The 23,148-nt window shown below is 52.8% G+C and overlaps 1 protein-coding gene across 1 annotated transcript in view; it reads left to right on the top strand.

The window, feature by feature from the left end:
- The window catches only part of gli2a (GLI family zinc finger 2a), a 47,100-nt gene extending 24,980 nt beyond the window's left edge, over window positions 1-22,120 (top strand). Inside the window, exons 3-13 of the mRNA XM_068746138.1 lie at window positions 3,956-4,161; window positions 6,565-6,762; window positions 12,000-12,201; window positions 12,285-12,483; window positions 13,688-13,798; window positions 14,044-14,184; window positions 16,397-16,546; window positions 17,586-17,750; window positions 18,180-18,461; window positions 19,262-19,628; window positions 19,848-22,120. Coding sequence (XP_068602239.1) covers window positions 3,956-4,161; window positions 6,565-6,762; window positions 12,000-12,201; window positions 12,285-12,483; window positions 13,688-13,798; window positions 14,044-14,184; window positions 16,397-16,546; window positions 17,586-17,750; window positions 18,180-18,461; window positions 19,262-19,628; window positions 19,848-22,120 — 4,294 coding nt within the window. The remainder of the gene's footprint in view (window positions 1-3,955; window positions 4,162-6,564; window positions 6,763-11,999; window positions 12,202-12,284; window positions 12,484-13,687; window positions 13,799-14,043; window positions 14,185-16,396; window positions 16,547-17,585; window positions 17,751-18,179; window positions 18,462-19,261; window positions 19,629-19,847) is intronic.
- Window positions 22,121-23,148: the final 1,028 nt, after the last annotated feature.

The raw sequence follows: 23,148 nt of genomic DNA, 5'->3' as shown, positions 1-23,148 counted from the left end.
CCGTCTCCGCGAGCAGCGCCCGTCGCCGCTGTTTGTTCACGTCGTCTTCCAGGTTAGCCGTGTCGGTACACGATACATATCTTTGAATCAGCACATTCAGGATTTAAAAAGCAGCACCCCTTCCAGCCGAGGTCGCCCCCCGCCTTTCAAAAAACCCGGCGTTTGTGAAAGATGAACGCGCCGCGTCCGAGGCGTCTCCTGGAACACAATGGGAAGCTCCTCTTGTGGGACGCCGCCGGCGGGACGTGGAGCTTCCACGCAGCTCGCCGCACCGGAGCGGAGCATTGTCTGCACGAGCCCACAAGCCAGCGACGCGAGCCGCCGTGCCGGCATGTTTGAGCGGCTAATTAGCAGCCGAACGCCAGCCTTCCGTTCCCAGAACCTCAACAACAATGCAACGGATGGGAAAAACAGACCCCCCCCACCCCCCACGCTCATTCCGCAACCCACATTTATGCTTTTTGGGAAGCAAATTGCTGCACTGAAAAGCTGAAATATGACCAAGGTTTTTGTGCGGCGGCGCTGCGGCCTGCGCCGCCCCCGTGCACAAACAGATGTGGTCCCGCTCAGCAGGCCCGTTCAAAGCCTGCCGCCCCACGGCGTGGAATGTGTTGATTAAATACTGGTCCCAGATCAGCCGCGTGTCGTTTTGCTTTGGTTAACATGGAGAGGGGAAGGCCGGGAGGTGAGCCGGGACGGCCTGCCGGCGCCGGCTCATCCTAACGGCGCATGTTCTAACGGATTCGGATGCTCCCGAGTTTCTGCACCCATCAGTCATGACCCGGCAAAGCCGCAAAACCAATACGCTGAAATTTTCACGGCGTGTCTCACGGCCGGTTTTATCTTTAAATGCTACGTGAGGGAAACGGAGCGCAGAACGGATAATTAGCCGCCGTAAAATCCCGTCTGATTTGAGGATATTCCTACCAGCCCCTCCCCCCTTCAGTCCTCGCTCAGGGAGTTCAATCTCAAGTTGTGTCCAAGTCCGCAGCGTCCCGATCAGAAGCCCAAAAACAAGCCAGGCAGGACGGCAGCACGTCCCCCGCGGTGCGGCAGGGTGATTCATCTCGATCGCCTCGGCTGCCCAGAAGTACAGAAGGGAGCGCGTCACATCGTAATTCATCCCACCTCCAGCCAGTGGGGAAAATGCCGGAGAGGCAAATTCGAACTTGTCGTTCTGCCGGGAGGGCAGGGAGGCAGACAGGAAGGGAACTCGAACCCGGGCTGCGCGGGCCGCATCTCGACAGCGAAGACGAATCACTTTTAAAGTCATCACTCGCAGAAAGACGCGCTCAAACCCGGAAACGCGTGCGTGTTCAGCGTCGTCTCGTTTTCCACACGGCAGCAGCTCCCCGGTCCCACCGAAAACCGGTCCGTCTCCGGAACGAGGTTGGAGACCCGGACCCGTCTCCGTGCTCCTCCCTCCCACCACAACGCTTAAGACGTCTATCCGTCGACTGAACGTGTCGACACACGTCGCCACGGCAGCAGTAAATCGCTCAAACGACCAACGAGGCCCAGATAATGAGGTGAAACCGACGGCTTTGCCTGTCATGAGGCCGCCAATAACCATCCTGGTTGGCAGGTTCCGTCGCTGAAGCCGTGTCGGCCCGACCTTCCCGTGACAAGATGCTGCTTGAAGCGTTTCTCCCGGAGGCCTCAGTCAGAGGTCGAACGGGGCGTTCGTCTCTTAAACAGCCGCCCGCCGCCATTTAACAGAAACTTCCACCGGCGGCGATAGAAAGGTCGGGGTGGCACTGAGGGTTTCCCGCAGCGCGTTCCCGTGGAGGGACGGGGATGACGCGGCGTCTCAGAGGTAATTGCTGTTTCTCGCCGTGTTCTCTGCTGTGTGATTACACGCTCTCCGTTGTTCCATTGTTAAAACGACGGCGTGAGAAAAAGCGAGCTGGACGGGGTGCAGCTCGTTTCTGCGCGAGACTGCGCGCCACCTACATGCACGAAGAGGAACGGAACGGTGGAGGAAGGTCGCCGCGTCGCTCCCGGAGAGACCGGAACGGACACACAGCGCCGACCATCCCCGTTGGGTCCGTGTCTAACGGCGTTAGCGGTCTGTTAGCAGGCAAAGAGGAGGAAGCTGAATAACGTGAATAAACGTTATCAATGGAGATATCTCCCATGATCCCTCGCTGCGGACGGGTTCAAGCTGCTTTTATCGGCGACGTTCACGGTGCGTGATGGTTCTGAGGATGAGACGGAGAGCCGGTGCCAGCTGATCCAGGTATCCGTCAGCGTAGCACTGATCTGAGGAGGCACTGCCAAGCTGTGGGACGGAGGAAAGCGTGTTTCTGTGTACGGAGCGCCTGTTTCTTCTCACTTCTCCCCCCCCGCCCAGAACAGAGGCCTCTTTATGGCCGTTTGAAGGGGAAGCCTGGGCCCGACGGCAGAAAGTTGGCCCGCGGACAAGGCCGGCAGTCTGCAGGCGCTGACTGGAAAGGGAGCGAGGAGCGAGGAGGGTTGGCAGGGCTGAGCTGCTAGCAGGTCGGCGGCCCAACGCCCATGAATGGGAGCTTGAGCAGGGAAACTGAAGGGAGGATTGGGGGGGGGGCTCAGGCATGCCTTTCATGGCCACCAACTGCAACCCGGACCAGTCGTCTCATGAGTTCACGCTCGCTTTCCTGTCCTAGCTAGCATGCAGGACAGGAAGTAGGACGGCTGAGACGGCGGCCTCGCCGGCGGAGCTAGCCCTCAGATGCCTTCACTCGACTTCGTGCCAGTGAGTCAGTCGGTTGGTCGTTTCTGCTGCCCGTTGACGCAATCATCAAACGTCCAAACGTCCAAACATTCACGCCTCGTTGCCTCCCAGTTATCCAGTTTCGTGGATCTGACGGACCCGGTTGGCGGCGGTAGACGGAGGCGACTTATCCAGCGCCGCAAAAGTTTGAAATAAATAAATGACGGTACATTCCCAACCGAAGATGAAGGAGCTCAGTTTTCACAGTGATGATGATGCCGTCGCTGCTGTGGCTCACTTCCTGGAGGTCTAAGATTCCAAGTCTAGGTCTAAGATTCTGTACGATGCGTCATGGCTGTTGGTTCGTCAATGTAGGGGGGGGGGGGCAGCACTAAATATCAATCGCAGTTCACGGAATCAAACGCTTCCTGCTCGTCTCTCCAAGACGTTTCGGAGCTCGTAAAAGTGTCGTGTTGTGCTTTCCTTCGCTTGGATCAATTTAAGTTGCGCGCCTCAACTAAAAGCGCTCTTAAATTCCCCCGCTCACTTTTTATTGGTTACTCTTAAAGCAGAAATACGACCTCGCTCTGTCACCCGGACTTCTCTCTGTTAGTCACCCTTCCTCCGGCTGTGGCTGGATTTCTCCCAGGTGTACCTGCCACACACCGAGACCACGAAAGGCTGCTCATCAGAGCCGAGGCCCGCCGGTCCACCGGGGCCCCTTCAGAAGCTCGAGACCACCAGTGTCCGCCGGACCTCTTAATCTCAAATTCACTCGTTTCTGCGAGGAGAGCCGGCAATTATACGGCCGAGTTGACGAGTTGACTGCACGGGCTGAAGGCCCGTCGGGCCGCCTCAGACAAGAAGTCTTGTCTTCTTGCTAAAGACGGCTGTGAAGGCGGATCCTTCGGGCTTCCAGCATCCGCTCGCACAGCAATGCCTGCTGGGAGAGACCTTTTCGGTTCTGCCCACCCAAACAGACGCCTCCTGGTCGGACGCTCTCGGTCTCGACTTGTCTGTAGCTCCAGGGCTTTAATAGAAGACGACGAACAAAAGGGGATTATTATGAATTAGCTGTGGGACCGGGGAGGGGGCCGAGACTGCAGACACTTTAAGGCTTGTCTCTGAACATACCAGCGGAGATCACTCACGGTGATAAGTGAGCACGATCCAGGTGATTTAATTAACTCAGACTAGCTCCTCCCCACCTCTTTTGCCTCCTCCTCCCTCATTAACATGGGTTTTTTTGCTCCCTCTTCACAGGCCTTCAGGATTGACCGGCAGTCCAGTCATCTCGGACATATCCCTGATCCGGCTGTCGCCGCACGCTTTGCCCGGGTCGGGCGAGTCGCCGTTCAGCCCTCCACATCCGTACGTCAGCCCCCACATGGAGCACTACCTACGCTCGGTGCACAGCAGCCCCACCCTGTCTATGATCTCAGCAGCCCGAGGACTGAGCCCCGCTGAGGGTAAGAGTTACCCTTCACCGTTAAATCAAACTGGAACGCTGATTAAAACAGCCGTTCATTCTAGCTAGCATCTAGAGAATAATCAAAGCGACGAGCTAAAGGTTCTTCCACTGTATCGACAGAAGCTCCTTTTCATTCCAGGAGATCAAAAAAGTTCAAATGATTAAATATTAGCTAGCTTAACGCCGTAATCGTGCACGGCAACATACAGCCAGAACTACAGTCGGACAGACGCGCACGTTCACCCACGGAGAGTCATGGTTACCGTCTCCGTCGGGATGGAAGCACTCAGCCCGGCCTCGGTGAACGCTATGTACACAACATGACGGATAAACTGCCAGAGATGTGGAAAGGCTTTCCGATGGCGGCCGCCCTGCAGCTGCTCGGCCCGGTTAGCACTGAGAGGTGAGATTAAAGTGGAACAGGGTTACAATTTATGTATCCTGTCCGCTACGAACCGACGCCGGCTGTGCTCGCCGCATGCACAGTTTACACAGTTGGTCACTTAGCCGGCGGCGATAATTAGTCTTGCGCCTTAGACATTCCGCTCCAGACGGCACCGAGGCGAAGCTCTCACCAGCCGCGATTGGGGGTTCTGGCCGAGTGTGCGTTCTGGTGATTTGTGCGTGTGCGGCGTGCTGACGTTGTGCGTCTGTTTGGAAATTAGCGCAGGCAAACACACGGCACCCCCCGAGCCATCGAGTTCACGCGATGACAGAGCTGTCCTCGCCTCGCGTGTTCAAACGACGGGTCGGAGCCGCAAACCTGCACCAATAAATCACCAAGCAAGGCTCCTGGCAAGTTCTGCCCCATCCATGTTTCAGGAGAAGCGATGCGGAAGAGGTGCCGTCACTAAGTGGCAGGGAAGCATGGCGCTCTGCAGAACATGAAACAGTCTGTGCAACATGTGGGAACCTGATGGGACACCAGGAAGGTGCAGATTAGCATGACCCCTTCTGTAATGCTATGATAATAACCTAGAATTAGACGTCTTGTTGTTAAACGCGGCTCTGCACCATCACTGGAGTCGGGGTTTAATTTGCACTCGATTCCCTCTAGAACAACAGCAATAAAAAAAAATAAAAAATACAATTCTTTCAGTTTTCATGTGAAGGCAAAACAGTAAAAATTTAAAATGCAAAGTACACTCAACATGACGTACAAACTTCTGATTTGGACTCGAGTTCCCGTCTCTGCAGAACCAATGGCATGCCCTTCATCTTAGCATGCTAACTGAGCTAACGGTTAAAGGTTCCATCCATCCATTCTCTTGTAGACGAGACAACCGCAGCAATCAGCCATTTACCCGCCGTGTGGGTCACGGGTCTGCTGGAGCCTATCCCGTCTGGCTGCGGGCCGGGGGGGGGGGGGGGGGGGGGCGGGGGGTACGCCCCGGATCAGACGCCAGCTCATCGTGCAGCAGTTATTCTATGAGCTAATGTTAGCGTGCCAGTGCACGGCCCCCACAGTCATTAGCATGGCTGTAATTCCTGAACTGTCTGAAATCACTTTGTTTACTCACATCTTCCTCTGAGAACTTTAATTGAGTTGTAAATCTATGCGCTACGCAGCTAGCGCCCTCAAAAATGTGTAAAATGAATAGCTCTAATAGACGGCTTCGCTGCAGGATATAAAAAAGGTGTCGCGTTTGGAAAACATTGCTGCTTTTCATTAAGCGTTTTACTAGTCGCCGTCTCTCGCCCGTCTGCGCTCAGACGTGAGGTCACATTAAAAGCTGCGGCGGCGGGGCTGACGAGCCGAGGGCTTCGGTCCGGCCGGCTGCCGCGGCCCGGTAGAGCCTGATGGATCCGGACTTCTGGTTTTGTGTGAGCTTAGGTGGGGAAGGCCGCGGTTTTTGTCCCCCCAATGTGTTGGACCTTGTCCAATCAGCCCAACCCCCATTTCCCCGGCTCGCACTAGCATGCATATTAATCAACCCCTTTCCCCTCCGTTCACCCATATGGGGGGGGGGGGGGGACACAGACGTAGGAAAGAGGTAAACCAGTCTCCGGCTTTACTGCAGCACATTAGGAGTGTGCGTGCGTGTGTGCGTGTGTGCGTACCTGCGCTCTCAGACTTCAGCCTGTCGAACTCGATGCATTCCCAGCACCAGAGAGCAGGAATGTCGACCCCCCCCCCTACTCCCTGGAGATGTTTTCCCATAACCCAGCAAGCCTCAAAGACATCAGACATTTTTTATCAAACGCCCCGGGACGCACCCCCAGATCAAATCTGAATCGCAGCGTTCGTCTTCGTCGTTCTGTCGTGGGGGGGGGGGGGGGCAATGCAACTGGATCCGTCTTTGCATCAGACTTGTTTAGCATCACCTCACGGGTGACGGCCTTTGGACTGGAGCTGGGTTTTGCTCATTGGTTAACTGTGCTATTTCTGTCCTACCTGTAGTGACCCACGAACACCTGAAGGAGCGCGCCCTGTTCAGCCTGCCCCCTCCTCCGCCGGGGGCCAACCCCACAGAGTACTACCACCTGATGGCGAGCCAGCGAAGCCCCTACGGTGACCTGCTGCTGCAGAGCGGTGCGGCGGCGGCGGCAGCGGCGGCGGCCGCAGCTCATCTACCGGATTACATCAGCCCCGTTGACGGTGAGGATAAAACGCCGTCCTGCGCCGGTACAGTTCCAACCAACAGACGAGACAGAACCAGTCGGGACTCGGGTCGGTCACGCAGAATCTTGGAATTCTATAGGAAAAGCTAATTATGCAAGCTAGCAGCTGCTAGCTAAGTTCACTGCTAAAGCAGAATTGTTCAGGTCTAACGAGGCCTTTTGAAGTCTCAAGGTCGTCTTTTTACACCCAGTAGGATCTTATCTGACCCGAGTGACCTCAGTCTAATCAAACAGAACAAATGTTCCCATATTATAAATCTATAATCAGATCCAGCAGATGAACTGTACTAAAACGATAAAGCCTGTTTTCCATGGCTGGTGGAGGAGCAGCGGGTTTTACAGCCGTGGCGTCCTTTGTTCTCAGCACCAGGCGTGTCTATACCGACGTCTTATTCTTCATGGACGACTTTTCCCACATCAAAGCTAGCACGTAGCATGGGGGCCCACGGCTAGCAGAGGGTGCATTAACACTAAAAGCCCCAAAGGCCTGCAGCTCATAAAAACATGTGTTGCCATCGAGTCTCTCGTTCTGACAGAGTTTCAGGTGTTTCTGCTGTTATCATGGGAAGCAGGCAACAAAACACATCCTGTGTGTCCGTTAAAGGGCCCGGCGAGTCGGGGAATTAAAGGAATGTTCCACACAAAAACGAAAACTGTCATGACCAATTCACCGAATCCTGATGAATCCGTTTTCAGAAACTAGAAGACTGTATTAGCTTTAGCGGCATATTAAACTGAGGGTAAATATTTGTTGCTTTAGCACCGTCTGCTCCTTTCGGTCGGCATGTCAGATAAGGGAGGTGATTAATGTGCGAAAAACACACCACAGACAGCCAAGACTTAGAGAAGCAGCGGAGCGTTTCAGCCGGGCCTTCGCAGTCTGTTTATCCAGAGGCCCTGTAGCAGCTAGCAGCTAATCAAACAAGCTAGCTCTGCGTTTGCAACCAAGTCGACCGGCCAATTTCATTTTTGCGCTCATTCGATCCTGAATACAGAGGTGACGGCGCTCCTTTAACTTCTGGGAAACATCTAGTCGTATCCACTGATGCTAAATAAATTAAAGCTACGTGTACCCCGCTCAGTGGTCGGGTCATCTGGTGGGTCGGACCCAGACCACCTGGTAACGCGAGGCGTTCCTGAGGGTGTCGACGTTTCCAAGCAGGACCAGAATAATTCTTCACCGCCGTAAACATTTTAGCTCTTGAAGCTAACATCAGCTAGCGTCCTTAACGAGCTTGCAATGGTGGCGTAACTTGGCTGCTTTTCGACCCTAGTCTGGTTTAACTGGATGCTGTGAAGGTTCCCCCTCGAGCCGAGGACGTTCTAACAGTAACATTTCACCGATGAACCAATGAACCAACAAAAGACAGAAGATGTGGTGTCCCCCCCCCCCCCCCCCGAGGTGGACTAAAAGGACCCTCTCACCCAGTCTTGGCTCGTTTTCCCCCATGGCCGTCCCTCCTTAAGCCGTAATAAGATTTGTGCCCAGGTGATAAATTCATGGTGTGTCCTCCATTAAATCCTTACGTTAATACACAGCCTTTACTGACGTGCGTGTCCACAACCTTTCCACCAGCACACATCTGCAACCGTAACTAAGCAGTCACTTATCTACGGGGAGAAAGCGGCGGGAGGCGGGTGAGGAGACGCACTGTGGGTTCACTGAGGGCTTCCAGTTTTCGCGGTGGGTCTGTTGAATGTTTGTGCATAAATTGATTTTTAATACGAGTTTTATCTGCACTGCCTTCCAAAACCAACGGCGGAGGACGGAGCCCATGTTTACCACCCTCTGCCGCCGCTCCTCCTCCCACGCTTCGGGAGTAAATGAGGCTTTTGATTCGGGCCTGAGGCTGCCCGCGATGACCATTAGTCGGCCGCTTCGGTCAATATGCTCTTTGTGTCTGGAGGCCGCATTCGAAGAGCCTCCGGCCTGGCGGAGTGGCCCGAACGCCACCACATCACTCGCAGCGTGGAGGAACACTAAATAAAAGCTGCCGGGGTGGGGGGGGGGGGTGGGGGGGGGGGGTGGGGAGCGTGGACGCCGTGTGGGGAGGAGGCTTGTGGCTGTTTGAGTAAACAGCCTTGTCAAACAAGTGCGGGCAAGGCAGCGCAGCGGGCGTCGCTGAGGTGGAGGTCTACACTTTCTGCGAGACCCCCGCCATCCCTCAGCCGTCCCGTTCAGCGCCGCAGCGTTTGGCGAAGTGACTAACGGCGTCCAAAAGATGAAACGCAAAAGTCTGGTGCCGGACCGGCCTGAAAGAGCAGACTGATGTCTGCCACGGTGGTGGTGGTGGGGGGGGGCACAGTCACCTCTGCAGGTGGAGCATTGCGCATCCATGTTGGAGCCATCATCATCACCATCAACGCCAACCGGGTATAACCGGATCACGTTACGGTGTTTGACATTGGGAGGCATTCAGAGGGATGTTTGTTTGGGGGGGGGTATGTAAGGGCTGGGTGGGCAGAGGAATATCACAGGGCCTGGGGGGGGGCAAGGCTCCCAGGACAAAAGCAGCGGCCAAAGCAAACGCTGGTCAAGAAAAAGTTTGTAGTGTTGATGCGGCGGAGGGGGATCGATGGGCCTGATGGGGGGGGGGGGGACCCTCGGACTGCTTACACAAACACTTAACTATGTTGGTTCATGAGCTCATGGCTGGACGTGTGTGCAGAAACGCACGGGCGAACAACGGCGGCTTTAGACTGGACACTGGGGGCTCATGGAGGATTCAGAGCCAGCCCCCCCTCGCTATTAAAATTCACAGAGTTGGTATTAGCAAGACTTAGGAGGGAAAGTCAACATCTTCCACTCCAGCCAAGCTGAAGGGGGCTGGACGGGGTCGAGATGTGGAGGCCCCGAGCCCGAACTAGCACAAACTCAAGCTGTGGTGTGTTCGGGGGGGGCGACCAGCAGAGGGCAGCCCCCCGTCCAGTGGGACGTGGAGGACTGCGTCACCCCAGACAAGGTCAGAGTTGACAAGCCAAAGACTATCCCCCGAGGACGCCGCTGAGGTTGTTGCAGACTGTTTTTTACAGCAAGCAATTATTTTTAATCACCTGGAAGCATCCCCGCATTCATCCAACCCCAAACCCCCCCAATTCATACTGAAACTGGTTAACATGGTGGTGCAGTGAGTAGCGCTGTTGCCTCACAGCAACAAGGTCAAAGGTTCAATTCCTATCTGTGTGCTCACACTCATACTCACGAATGCAAATCTAAACTAATCGCTGAGAAAATCTCCCTTTAAAACAAAACAACACGAGAGAGCGAGCAGCGCCTCGTCCGCCGGCCTAGCCGTTAGCTTCAGCTAGCTTCAGCTAACGGCTCAATAACGTGAACTCAAGACGAGGCCACCGGGTTCACAAACCGGTCATCCGTGATCACAAATTCAAAGTTGCAGGTTTTGTTTTCTCTGGAAATGCCCGTTTCGTCCTGATAACGATGATGGACTACCTCATAACTCTTTTTGTGGGCGCTAGCTGCTGGTGGAGATTAGCACAACCCTCCAATTAAAGCGTTTTCATTTTCCACCAAGTTAAAACAGCACGGGCAAATGCTTAAAATAATCACACACACACTCTGCACTCCCTTCCTTTTTAATATATTTCCTTCTGCAGTATCGATGTGCGCCGGAGCGCCTGTAATTACAACCTTCTATATAAATCCAGATCCCACAATTACACCCAGCCCACGACGCATTCCCACACACGCCATATTCCCGCACGCCGCAGCGGCCTGTGCAACATCTGTTTTCTCACTCCCTGCCGGAACCTGCCCCCCCCCCCCCTCCAATTATACCCGCCACCTAGAGGAGCCTGGTGAGAGTCCTGTTCCTTTTGTTCCAGGTAAAATTAGGCTAGGCCGACGACGTCCCAGTGCCGTCGACGCTGAAGCTTTGTTGCCGGGGGGTGTTGGAATTCCTCGGAGCAGAGGTTGTGGTTCGACGGCGGCGCTGCAGGGCAACGTTTTGGGATCAGAGCCCAGAAGGGTGAGGCAGGCGCCATGCCGCCAGGTTTGTGAGGAGGCCCGTTTCCTGTTTTATGAAGGGGAGTATTAAGACAGCAAGAGTGCCCGACTGCAAAACTTTAATCATAGCAGTGGCGTGGAGTGAAGCGCTGCCGATCAGACGGCGCCGCAGCGTTCCGTCCTCGTTGATCCGAACGCCGGAAGCACGAGATCGGAGCGCAGCAGCCCGTCCGATCTAAAGCGAGTCCGAGCCGCCAACGTTCAACAGCCGCTGCTTCTAATCCGTGGAGAAAGAATCCGGGAAGAGATTCTGAACGTTTGAGAGCTCAGCATAAAGTAATTAACTTGATCTGATCCATACGTTTAGCCCCGCCCTCCTGTCACAGCCCCCTTTGAACTCCGCCCCAAGCAGCAAAACGAAGACGGAGACGCCATTCTTTGCGGCTTCCAGGCCCTCAGCCGTCATCTTAAGTTCCCGGAGGGGCTTTTTACCCGGCACACACGCCTCCGCTTTACGACTCGCCACCTCCGAACAATCGTTTTGGAAGCGAGGTCCCGGTTTACGGCTGCAGGTCTGGCACTGTACCCGGAGCCCTTTGGCCTCGGGCGGCGACTCGGGGCTGGTTTCACACCGACAGCGGAGTGGCTGACAGGCAGCAAACCTGTGGCGAGGTGCGCTGTGACGGGCCCATTATGAGTTTCCTGCCCCTCACGCCTCTGGTAATATCTGCTTTAAGACCCGATTACACGACTGCAGAGCGGGTCACGTGGGAGCGCTGCTCTCCGTCCCGTCACACCTCAACGCGCCACCTGCCGGTCCCGAGCGAGCGATCGGCCTCGGCCTCTGGAGCTACGTTAAATTAAAAAAAAACAGAGACATCAGCAGCACGTATGGAAAACTAAAGTTCCTGGGAAACGAGCCTCGCCTCCACAAGAATAAGAAAGTCGTGCAGCCAGCAGGTCCAGCGGCGGGCCGTGAACCCTACCCTTGTTTTTAATGGTATTCTGAGATCAATTTGTTTAAATTGCCTCCATTTAACTTGTACAGCGGCGAGCGATCGCTATCGCGGTAATTACAGAGAATGATTCATTATGCATAAGAGGATGCGAATGTTAAACAGGGGGAGTGTGTGAGAGAGATGTGGGAGATAGCACGTAGCCTAGCATGGCCGTGACCTCCCGGTGAAGGTCTGGGTTCTACGCAGGCCCTCGTTAGCACGCCGTTGATGTCCCGCTGCGTCTCCATCCAGTGTCGCGGTTCTCCAGCCCACGGCTGACGCCCCGACTGAGCAGGAAGAGGGCGCTGTCCATCTCGCCGCTGTCCGACGCCAGCATCGACCTGCAAACGATGATCCGGACCTCGCCCAACTCCCTGGTGGCCTACATCAACAACTCCCGGTCCAGCTCTGCCGCCAGCAGCTCCTACGGGCACCTGTCCGTCGGAGGCATCAGGTAGTCGCGCCGCACGCGCGGAGGAGACGAGTCCAGGGTCGACGGCGGTTCCCGATGAACTCACGTCTCTTCTTCACCTTCAGCCCGTCGTTCAGCTTCCCTCCTCACATCAACCCCGTGGCGTATCAGCAGCTGCTGTCCCAGCAGAGAGGCCTCAACGCCTTCGGGCACATGCCGCCGCTCATCCAGCCAACGCCGTCCTCTTTCTCCGCCCGCCATCACACCCTCAACGCTTCGGCCATGGCCGCCTCCCACAACAGCTCCAACTCGGAGGGGAACCAGGTAGGAAAGAGCCTGTATGCGCCGATTCAGGAAGACGAGTCCCTGCTCCAACAGGATTTAGTGAGGGAAATGATTTTTAAAATGTAAAAGAAAACAGTTTTGTTACAAAAAAGGAGGGATTTTAAACCATGGCTCCGCCCCTCTACCTGCATCCAATACAAAACGTAACGCATTCTGTCCTCGCAACACAATCCTGCAAGCCAAACCCAAAACACGCAATGAAAACAAACATAGAATCTATTAAATTAATGTGCTGCTGATTAATGGAACTAAGCCTCGTTCCCTTAAGCCTATCAAAGTGATCGGCTCGTTGTCTGGAGTCCCGCGGCCCAGATTCACCAGTTATCCCAAAAGAAGAAGATTTAGTAAATTGTCTCAGGTCGGAAATATGCAGGAGTCTCCCTCCCAGCTCCATCTGCGCTGCCTCCTCCTCCTCCTCCTCCCTTTATCAGTCCTCTGTACACTCCGCAGACACGCCTAATGTAAACTTCCACTCATCCTTTCTGCACGCCGTCTTCTCAAACACTAACGGGATCCATGAGGATGCGTTTGTGTTTTTTCCCCCCCATTCGCACTTAGTCGGTGATCAGAACCATATTTCCTATTTGGTTTCCAGCCAACTGAATGAATCATGAAGGCCGACAAACGGCAGCGTCTGGGTGGGATTAGGAGACCCCCCCCCTCCAATATTAGACCCCTTCAATGAAACAATTCATCACATCCTTTCTTTTCGTCTCCATTAGCGCCCTACCAGCCCCGTCGCTCTCCAGAATCAGTCGGCTGATCAAAGTGCCCCCTGACTACTAACCCCCCCCGCCCCCTCCCTCTGTACCGGGGGTAATAACTCCTCTTCTTTCATATTTTTGTGCGGCTTTGGCGATCACAAAGCAGTCTAAACTGTTTAGTCTCGGCGGCGGGTCCCGGTTTGACTTATGGGCCGCGGTGCCTGGCGCAACCAGGACTCCACGCAACTCTCAGCACGGAGCCAGAAAACATTTGCGTGCTATCTCTGTGACGCCATCGCCACTCGCTGTGGTGCAATCTGGCGGCTTAACGAACTGGATCCATGACTGGACGGATGAGTGGGTGGGTTGTTACGAGTGGGATCAGCGGACGACAAACGTCCGCCGCCTCAGAAAGACAAATACAGACTACTGTATCCCCCCCCCCCCCCCCCCCCACCTCAAGCAATCTCTTCCTGCAGAACGCCAGTGGAGACCCGGCGGTGAGCAGCACGGTCAACCAGCTGACCACCAAGAGGTCAAAGGTTAAGACGGAGGCAGAGGCTCTGCTTCCCATCTCACCCTCCTCTCAGGTAACAACTTTCAGAAGATCCTAATCAGCTTCGGAGATTCTAAAGCTTTAACTCTTCACCATATTGATTAATAAATAGTGCCTCTAATCAATGACATGCGGCGTTGTCACGCATTTAGATCAAGCGCCAACTCATTAGCAACAGATAAGAGGACAGAAAGCTTCTTAAACTTATTGCCCACAACAAGCCGTAGCTCGTCGTGCTTCACAGGACGTCCAACGTCCCCGCTGTCCCTCTTTCTCCAGGACCACAGCGGGGGCATTCTGGACCTGAGCGAGGATCTGGATAAGGACGAGGGCAAGCAGGAGCCCGAGGCCATATACGAGACCAACTGCCACTGGGAGGGCTGCACCAAGGAGTACGACACCCAGGACCAACTTGTCCATGTGAGTGATGGGCTGCAGCGCCGCCTACAGGTTTCTGAGGAACCGTTTGAGGCTCATCGTTGTGGCTGTTTGTACCGTCTCGACTGGCTGAAAGCCAGAGACTCAGCAGAAAGCTAACGACTTAGCAGACAGCTAACAACTTAGCCAGCCAGAGACTTAGCAGACAGCTAACGACTTAGCCAGCCAGAGACTTACACAGCTAGCAGGTACACCCTGAGCAACACGATTCTATATCAATATGCGATAAAGTTATTCATAATGGTCTCTCAACATTTTTGGTTCTAATAATAATAATTTTTAAACAAACTTCTAGAAATCATTGAAAACCAAACTACTTTTCAGTTTTTTTATTTTATGTTATTTTATTTTTTACAGCCCATAGACTCAAAACTTCTTACGATACTCTTGATATTTAGTTTTCGCCGTCGTTTTGGAAGCACCTTCCCAAATATGCCGTTACGTCTTGTTGTGTAAGGAGACGAGTTTAAATCCAGCCAGATTAAGTCCATTTAGAAAGCTGTCCTGGAACTGATCCTTTCCTGTTGGCCCGACACAAGCTACTTTAATGAGTCCGCCAGCGCTCGCCAAATTCAAGCCCAAGGCCTGCAGCTGTGCCCCCTCCAACCCCTCAGCACCATGACCCCTAACCCCTAACCCCTCACTCCCAGTAACACCCCCAGCCCCCCCCCCCCGAAGCCCAGAGGGCCAACCGTAAATCCATCGTCATGCAAGAAGCTCTGGAGTTAAGGAACCTCCTGATCCCCCCCCCCTTTCCCAGGCCAACTTCTGCTCTAGCTTTGTGCGCTCTGATTAGCATCTCAGAGCGGTGGGATGGGGGTACGGCGTCAGGTCCGCAGACCCGGGACCAGGAGTTACCTTTGAGAACTTTGCCCTGGCTTGAGCTCCCAAAGCACAGTCTCTGCCGGAGCTTGCCAGGATTAGCGAGCGGACTAATAAAGGTTTGATCTGCAGTTTCTAAACGGCCTCTGCTTTCTGTCAACTTTGTCCGAGGCAAGCAGAAAAACTCCCGAGCTCACATCTGTGGGGGGGTTTTTCTGGGTTGAAATAAGTAATCCCCAAATTATGGATGTACAGTAGCGTGTAACCTGAAAATAGAGGCTTTGCTTGTTTTCAGTCCTCCTCCTTCACCCAGAATAGAACCTTCCACCACAGAGCTTTTTTCTGGTGGAGGAGCGACCACAGAAGTGGAGCGTTGTGGGACTGGACGTCCTCAGGAAGCAAAGTGGTTCCTCTGGGTGTGCGGATATTTGCATGTGGTGCACGGGATGGGAGTTTTTAAGTGTTTATGTAGAGAAACGAGTTTGCGCCTCCGCAGAAAGCCGTTTGATGAAAGCGGTTGCGTCTCCAGCAGCAACGGGTGAAAACGCTGAAGCACGGGCGTGTCGCAGTTTTACGTGTTGCGATACCGCCGCGACTGAGCGCGACCGTTTCAACGCGTCTGTTGGTTGGAAGGTTCGTCAGTAGATTCGCACAAAAACTGGATGGACAGAATCCTGGTGCTGATCTGGATAAAGATTTAAACTTTGATTATTATTTCATCGCCATGCAAAGTGATCGATCTCGGCGAGAACCTTTCTGTCTAGAAGTTAATGAGCATGAAAGTAGGACCGTGATGATCTGGTCATGAGTTTGGTGAATCAATGTGGAGATTCGGTCATTTTTCTAAAAGGTCTCAGCTTTCTATCAAATTCATAAAAAATGAAAAAATCCAGACGTTTTTGTAACGTACCCGAGCAAATTCAGGGTTTCACTTGTCCGTTTTTTATTTTAATCAATCGGCGAAAGAACCGTTCAAGAAATAGAAACTTATTCTGCAGAGAAACTTGATCAGCACAAAGAGAAAACTCTCAGGTCAAACTGCAAACTCCCGAGCGTCACAGGAAAACATGGGGTTCACAGACTTCCTGTCCCCCAGAAGAATGGAAGAAAGCCTCTTCCTGCTCACTTTAAATGGGATCTAAGGAAGTCCAGCGCGCTGAACAAACAGGCAGCGCTTTTACGGCCTTCGCCTCCTGTTGACTGACGCATCATAACTGTCAGCGGTAACGAATGGCAGCATCAGTCACAACGCCCGGGACCGTGAGAGGTAGAATCTTCCTGCGGGAACAGGAAGCGGCGCTATTTTGACGTTCCTCCGGAGCGCCGTTGCGATACCTCCTGAGGATTGACCAGAAGTCTCTTGTCTCTGCAGCACATCAACAACGACCACATCCACGGCGAGAAGAAGGAGTTCGTGTGCCGCTGGGAGGAGTGTTCGCGGGAGCAGAAGCCCTTCAAGGCCCAGTACATGCTGGTGGTCCACATGAGGCGCCACACGGGGGAGAAGCCGCATAAATGCACAGTAAGAACCCGGGAGAGGCCGTTTAGGGATCAGGAACGGTCCGGGTCGCCAACGGGGACATCCGACCGGTGTCTCTAGACCTGAAACGCCACCTTACACCGACGGGCTCATTCTGATCGATCTGCATCAACACAAAGGCTTGAACCCTCCTAGAACCAGACCTGCGTGAAGTCCACTTGGGTTTTCTGTATCGTAACTTAAAGTCATCGCAGCTCAACGATCCTACATGTCCCATAATGCCAATAGTTTATTTGTTAGAACGTCCCTTCTCTAAACAGTTTTAACATTCAAAGTCTCAGAGCCTAAACCCAATCCGTTTATTATAATACATCATAAAGATTCTGATCTTTATAAATGTATATATTCGTGCACTACATTTACAACACATCTCTGAACAGGTTTAGCAGCCGATCCACCAAGTGGATCCAGGACCCGGATGTCCGTCCGCCTCGGTAGCAGACACTGGACCGCTTTAAAAACGTGTCTTAATGCGATGAGCACCAGCGACGCGTCTCATTTTGATACATCATGGCGGTTTTATTGAAGATCAAAATCGGGGGTCTGTTTGCGTGGCTTCAAAGCTTCCTCGGGCTCTGGCGCCTGCATTCAAAGCGCCGACTGGTGAAGGAGTTAAAGAGACCTGATTGACAGCGCGGGCGCGTAATTAAAATCTGCAGACAAGCGAGGGGCCATGGGTCCTTATTAAGACCACGCGGTAGAGTCTCTGTTCTAATCCCACATGCATCTTCTTAGTCTCCGCTCTGAACGGCGAGCCTTCCGACCCCTGAGCCCGTCTAATTCGATTCTGTTTCAGTTTCAAAGGCGTTTACATTCACCATGATTGTTCAGAGGGAATGCCAGATTACAGCTTGTAGAGCACAAGTGCACACAAAGGCTCGAGAGACTCCTCATTGTCTCAGAGCTCACCAGAAGAAAGCGCTCAACCACACCTCACACTTCGCTCGGATACTTCACATAATAGCACGACTTGCTTCCGTGTGGGACCGACGGATCACCGTCTGTTTCCATCTCTCTGCAGTTTGAGGGCTGCGCCAAAGCCTACTCCCGCCTGGAGAACCTCAAGACCCACCTCCGGTCCCACACCGGGGAGAAGCCGTACGTGTGCGAGCACGAAGGCTGCAACAAGGCCTTCTCCAACGCGTCCGACCGGGCCAAGCACCAGAACCGCACGCACTCGAATGAGGTACGATCACCCGTCCGTCTGAGGGCCGCACTTTAAAACGTAACCAAGGGTTTCTTTCACTTTCATGAGCTTTTAAATGCCAGCTAGAAAACACTCGTTGAGCGCGGACCTCCGCCGCCGTCATTCAAATCGATCAATCAGGAAATAGCGTCCAGATCAAGCCACAACAGAAACATACAATAAATCTTCAAGGATAAAAGAACAATGATACTGTTAAACTCAGACTTATGAAACATCCACAGTCTTCACTTCGTACGAGGCGTTCAAGTTCCCCCATGTTCCCAGTGCAGTGACCAAAGACTGGAATTAACTTTCATTCCAAATAACAAATATCTAACGAGAACAATGAAAGTGTTCCGACTTCTGGATCCGGTTTCATCCACGTGTTTTTGCAGCTGTCGCTGAACCTTAAATTCTTCTTCTGGTCAGAAACCATACGTCTGCAAGATCCCGGGCTGCACCAAGCGCTACACGGACCCCAGCTCCCTCAGGAAGCACGTCAAGACGGTCCACGGGCCCGAAGCCCACGTCACCAAGAAGCAACGTGGCGACGCCCCTCCAAGGCCGCAGCCGCCCAAAGGCAACGGGGAAAACGAGGCCGGTTCCAAACTCGGTGGCAGAAACGTGGACGGCAAGATCGAGGTCAACAGCACCTCCAGAGGCGTGGAGGACTGTCTGCAAGTCAAGTCAATAAAGACAGAGAACTCCGTGGTGGGTCCCGATCATATGCGCCAAGATACGACATGAAATAGAACAGGAATGTCATTTCCCATCTTTTAATTGGCTCTCATTGATTTACTGTGGTTCCATTCATCTTTGACATTTAAATTAGCTTCTCTAGATCCATCACCACAAACCTTCCATTCAGCAAGTTGCCATCAGCTCTCGCCTTGCCTGGCGTTCTCACTGCTTTCTACTAACAGTTTTAACGTTGAGCTACTGCATCTTTTCTAACTCTGTCCCTTGCTTGAACTTGCTTCTTCTCAAGTTAACCTACCTAATGGACAGACTTCACTGAGGTGAGCTCCCATCTAGAGATGTGCCGCCATGTTTGATTTTTAACGCCACGTTGTTGCACGATGTTGAATCTTTTTTTTCCTGCATGATGTTTCGTGTGATTGGTGGCACGCCCCTGCCGCAGGAGAAGTCCGATTATTAATCGAATGCTCGTTCCGTTTAGCATGTTAGCTGAACGAGTGACGCCAATGTCGTGCCAAGACTTTAGCTCGTTTTTCGGTCTTGGGTTGCATCTCACGGAACTCATTCGTCATCTGTAGTATTATTTCTAAATAAATCAAACTCGTGTATAATTGATCAGATTATAGATTAGTTATTACAAAACACCAGTACAATCAGAATCTTTTTTAGCTGCTGTAATTATTTAATATTAAAGCATACATAATGGAGGTTCTTTGAAGTTCACATGAGACTTATTTTATTCATGTTATTTTGTTCATTTGGAAGTTTGGTAGAATAGCAGGAAACTAATCTCGCTGCCGTCCCCCCTCCAGACGTATCAGTCCAGTCCTGGCGGCCACTCATCATGCAGCAGCGAGCCGTCGCCTCTCAGCAGCGCCAACAACAACGACAGCGGGGTAGAGATGGCCATGCACAGCGGGGGCAGCTTCGGGGACCTCAGTGCCCAGGATGAGTGCCCCATGGTTGACTCCACTGTTCCCGCCGGGGGACAACAGGCTGGGGTGGGGCTGCAGTTGAGGAAGGCGGTGGGCCACGGCGGCGCCATCACCATCAAACTTGAGAACATCAAAAAGGAAAGGCTGAAGACCGTGAGGGACTCCTGCCCCTGGGTCAACTCGGCACCGCAACCACTGCAGGGCCAACGCAACAGCATGAAGCTGCCTCCCATACCTGCAGTCGGTAAGCGTGGAAGGTGGACCGACGAGGTTTTCAAGCGTAGAACAAAGCGGTTCATTGTTGCAAAACACACTTTTAAATTCCTGAAAGGCCGCCGTAACTCCCAAATTAAACGAGCAAGACCATCTGTGTTACAGAGAATCAGTAAAAGCAGCAGCCGCACCTTAAACACGCTGGATTTGCTCTTGGTCATGATGTAATAACATTCTTCTCTTCTTCCAGGTTCAATCCTGGACAGCTCCAACATCATGAACAACTCAAGTCTGTATCAACGTATGGCCGACCCGTCTTTGTGTGAAGTAACTCTGCTCAACCAACTGAATGAGCGCCGCGACAGCACCACCAGCACCAACAGCTCAGCTTACACCATGAGCCGGCGCTCCTCTGGCATTTCACCCTGCTATTCCAGCCGCCGCTCCAGCGAAGCGTCCCCGTTCGGTGTCAACCGTCACAACAATATCAGCTCTGCTGACTCCTACGACCCAATCTCCACCGATTTATCTCGCCGCTCCAGCGAGGCCAGCCAGTGTGGAGGTGGGGGCATCAGTGGAGGAGGCCTCCCAAGCCTCCTCAGTCTGACACCAGCTCAGCATTATCGTCTTAAAGCAAAGTACGCTGCCGCCACTGGGGGAGCGCCACCCACTCCTCTTCCCAATATGGATCGAATGAGCTTGAGGACCCGAATGGCTTTGTACAGCGACTCCCAGGAAGGATCACTACGCCCATTCCATCAGCCACCGTCTGGAACTGTACCTCGCAGATGCAGTGATAGCGGGTATGGCACACGGAGCATGATGCCCCACGAGTTACCCACCAACCTTCCACGCCGTTCCAGTGACCCAGTGCGTCGTTCCACACTGGACCATGTCTCCTTTCCAAGGGTTCAGCGCTATAACAGCATGAACAACATGAACCCTATGAACGGTCCATCAGAACGCTACCAGATGCTGGGCATGCAAGGATACACCCGCTCTGATGGCAGCCTCCAACGATACCCTTTCGCCCCCAGACCGCCTAGCATTTCTGAGAATGTAGCCATGGAGAACATGGCAGTAGACGGGATGATGACTGGGGGGGAGCAGCATGGGGAGGATGATATGATGCTTCCAGATGATGTCGTCCAGTACCTCAGGTCCCAGAACTCTGGCCCCTCAGGTCACAACTCTGGGCAAGTGGACCACCATCCAAACAATGTGACTCAGGGCTACCAGCCAGGCATGGCCCCACCAGCATCATTTTATGCACAGAGGAGGATGGCCATGGTGGCATCCACAATGACTCCATCTGGTCAGGACATGCAGACCTGCAACCTGGCTCCCGGTGGTTCCCACCAGACTTTCACAGCACCATTGGAAAACAAGAACAATATGCCAGTACAGTGGAATGAGGTGAGCTCAGGGACTGTGGACGCCACAACCAAGCTCTCCAAACAACAGCAGCAACCTCTTAGGGGGAACCTAGCTGTTGTTCAGCAGAGGCACAATTTTGGTTCCTTCCCAGGACAAGGTCAGGGTCTGGGGAGCAACCAGCAGGTAGTGCCTCTGAGTCAAAATATGCCTTTGCAGGGGTATGTGAACCAAAACAGCCAGAGAGTAACAAACCTTTCCCACCAACCGCATCAGAGGCAAGGAAACAATGTGAACTATAGTGAGCACATGAGTCCACAGCAAGGGTTTGGACAAGAGGCCGTCCCAAACTCTATGTCTGGGAGCACGAGTATGAGACCAACCCTGATTGGTATTGCAAATTCAGACAGTTACAGAGCAAGGACGCAGAATACTGGGTATTCCCATGGAAACCACGGGGATCCACAGCAAAATTACAGCATTCTCTCTCAGCAGCACAACAACCTCAATGGAAGCAGGGGAATATTACAACCCAGGCCTTCTACAGAACTCAAGCCCAATTCCAGACAGTACGCGGGTTTGAGCATGATGCAACCAAACCGAATACCCAAGGCATCTGAACCGAGCCCCAGCCGGGTTACCTGCACCTCAGAGGCGAGCCCAAAGAGGCCCAATGGATCCACAGCCCACAACAACTCTGAAGATCCACACTTGGCTGTGTTCTACACAGGTCAGATCCATATGTTTGAGCCACCGTCTGTCAACGTTGATGCCCCCATGTCCCCCTGTGCCAACCAGGCTACTGTTAGTAATGGCAATGCTGCTGCTAACATGGCCTCACCAGGAGTCAACCAGGTCTCCAGCAGTACAGCGGACGGTTCCACGAGTGCTTCTGGTGGGCCAGAACACGCCCAGATCGACTTCGACACCATGTTAGACGACGGAGACCACTCCAGCCTAATGTCGGGAACCCTAAGTCCTGGCCTTCTGCAGAGCCTCTCCCAGAACTCGTCACGTCTCACCACCCCCCGAAACTCCGTCACACTGGCGTCTGTACCGGCGGGGATCGGCAACATGGCCATCGGAGACATGAACTCCATGCTCACCGCTTTAGCTGAAGAAAGCAAGTTCCTCAACATGATCAGCTGAAAGTGATCCGACACCTCGCCATTCACCCATTCAGAACCATCCAGGAACAAATGGACATCACAAGAAGGCAACAATGCAAAACTGGCCAGTTCATAGACTTCATGGCGTCCTTTCATTGTCCGTAGGAATGCCTATCTTGCAATATTTGCTTCAGATTCTTATGTTGCATTAAAAGGAATAAGTAGTCACAAGGACAAAAAAGCCATACAGTTTACCTACAAGTATAGCAGAGGGTACTGCCGTTCAGTATTTGCTGGCCTTCAATAAGCCCTTCAATAAGCGGTGCCCTGAATGCAGTTCAGATTCGTACTGAAGACACCAAGTTTAGTACGAGATCTTCCAGAAAGCGGAAGCGGGATGTAGATAAGATGATATTTTCTCATGAAGACCTTCACGTGTTTAGATTATGCTGTATGGTACTTGCTTTAAGCTATGATATAGACGTTTGATGTTTAAGCCAAGGCTGTCCAAGGTACACCAACATAAGAGCTGTCAATTCAAGATCTTCTTAATGACGTATTATTTCTGCATCGTCTTCATCTTGTCACTTCACCAACAAACCTTCAAGCGGTTAAAGGAATAGTTCATCCAAAAACAAAACTTGAGTCATTATGTGGTTTCTCCACAAAACACTCCTGCGGTTCCACATCAAAGCAGTGTTGCATGATTATCCTGATTAAAACTTAAACTTTACATAAGCAAGAGAGGGAAGTAGAAAATGACTGGATGCTCATTTCTGGGTGAACTATTGATTGAAAGCACCGAGTTATCTCAGACCAACCAAACAAAGCACAATTAGAACTGATGCTCGTCTGTTCCGATTAAAAACTATCCGCGAACAAACACCACGGGACAAAAATGCATGGTCAAGACTCAAAACGTTTTGGCACAGAAAACAAAGCGCTGAAAGGAATGACTGCCCTAGCTTAAACATGTGGTTGTACAACATTTTGATCCAGAAATATTAAGGTCTTTTTGATCACGGCCTGAGCTCTTGGGGACGGCGCTGTAAGAATCAGACGTCCTTC

This window comes from Brachionichthys hirsutus, chromosome 12 (genome assembly GCF_040956055.1).
Source record: "Brachionichthys hirsutus isolate HB-005 chromosome 12, CSIRO-AGI_Bhir_v1, whole genome shotgun sequence".
In the NCBI taxonomy this organism is placed as follows: Eukaryota; Metazoa; Chordata; class Actinopteri; order Lophiiformes; family Brachionichthyidae; genus Brachionichthys; species Brachionichthys hirsutus.
Note: the sequence above shows the minus strand (reverse complement) of the source record. Positions and strands in the feature narration are given on the sequence as shown.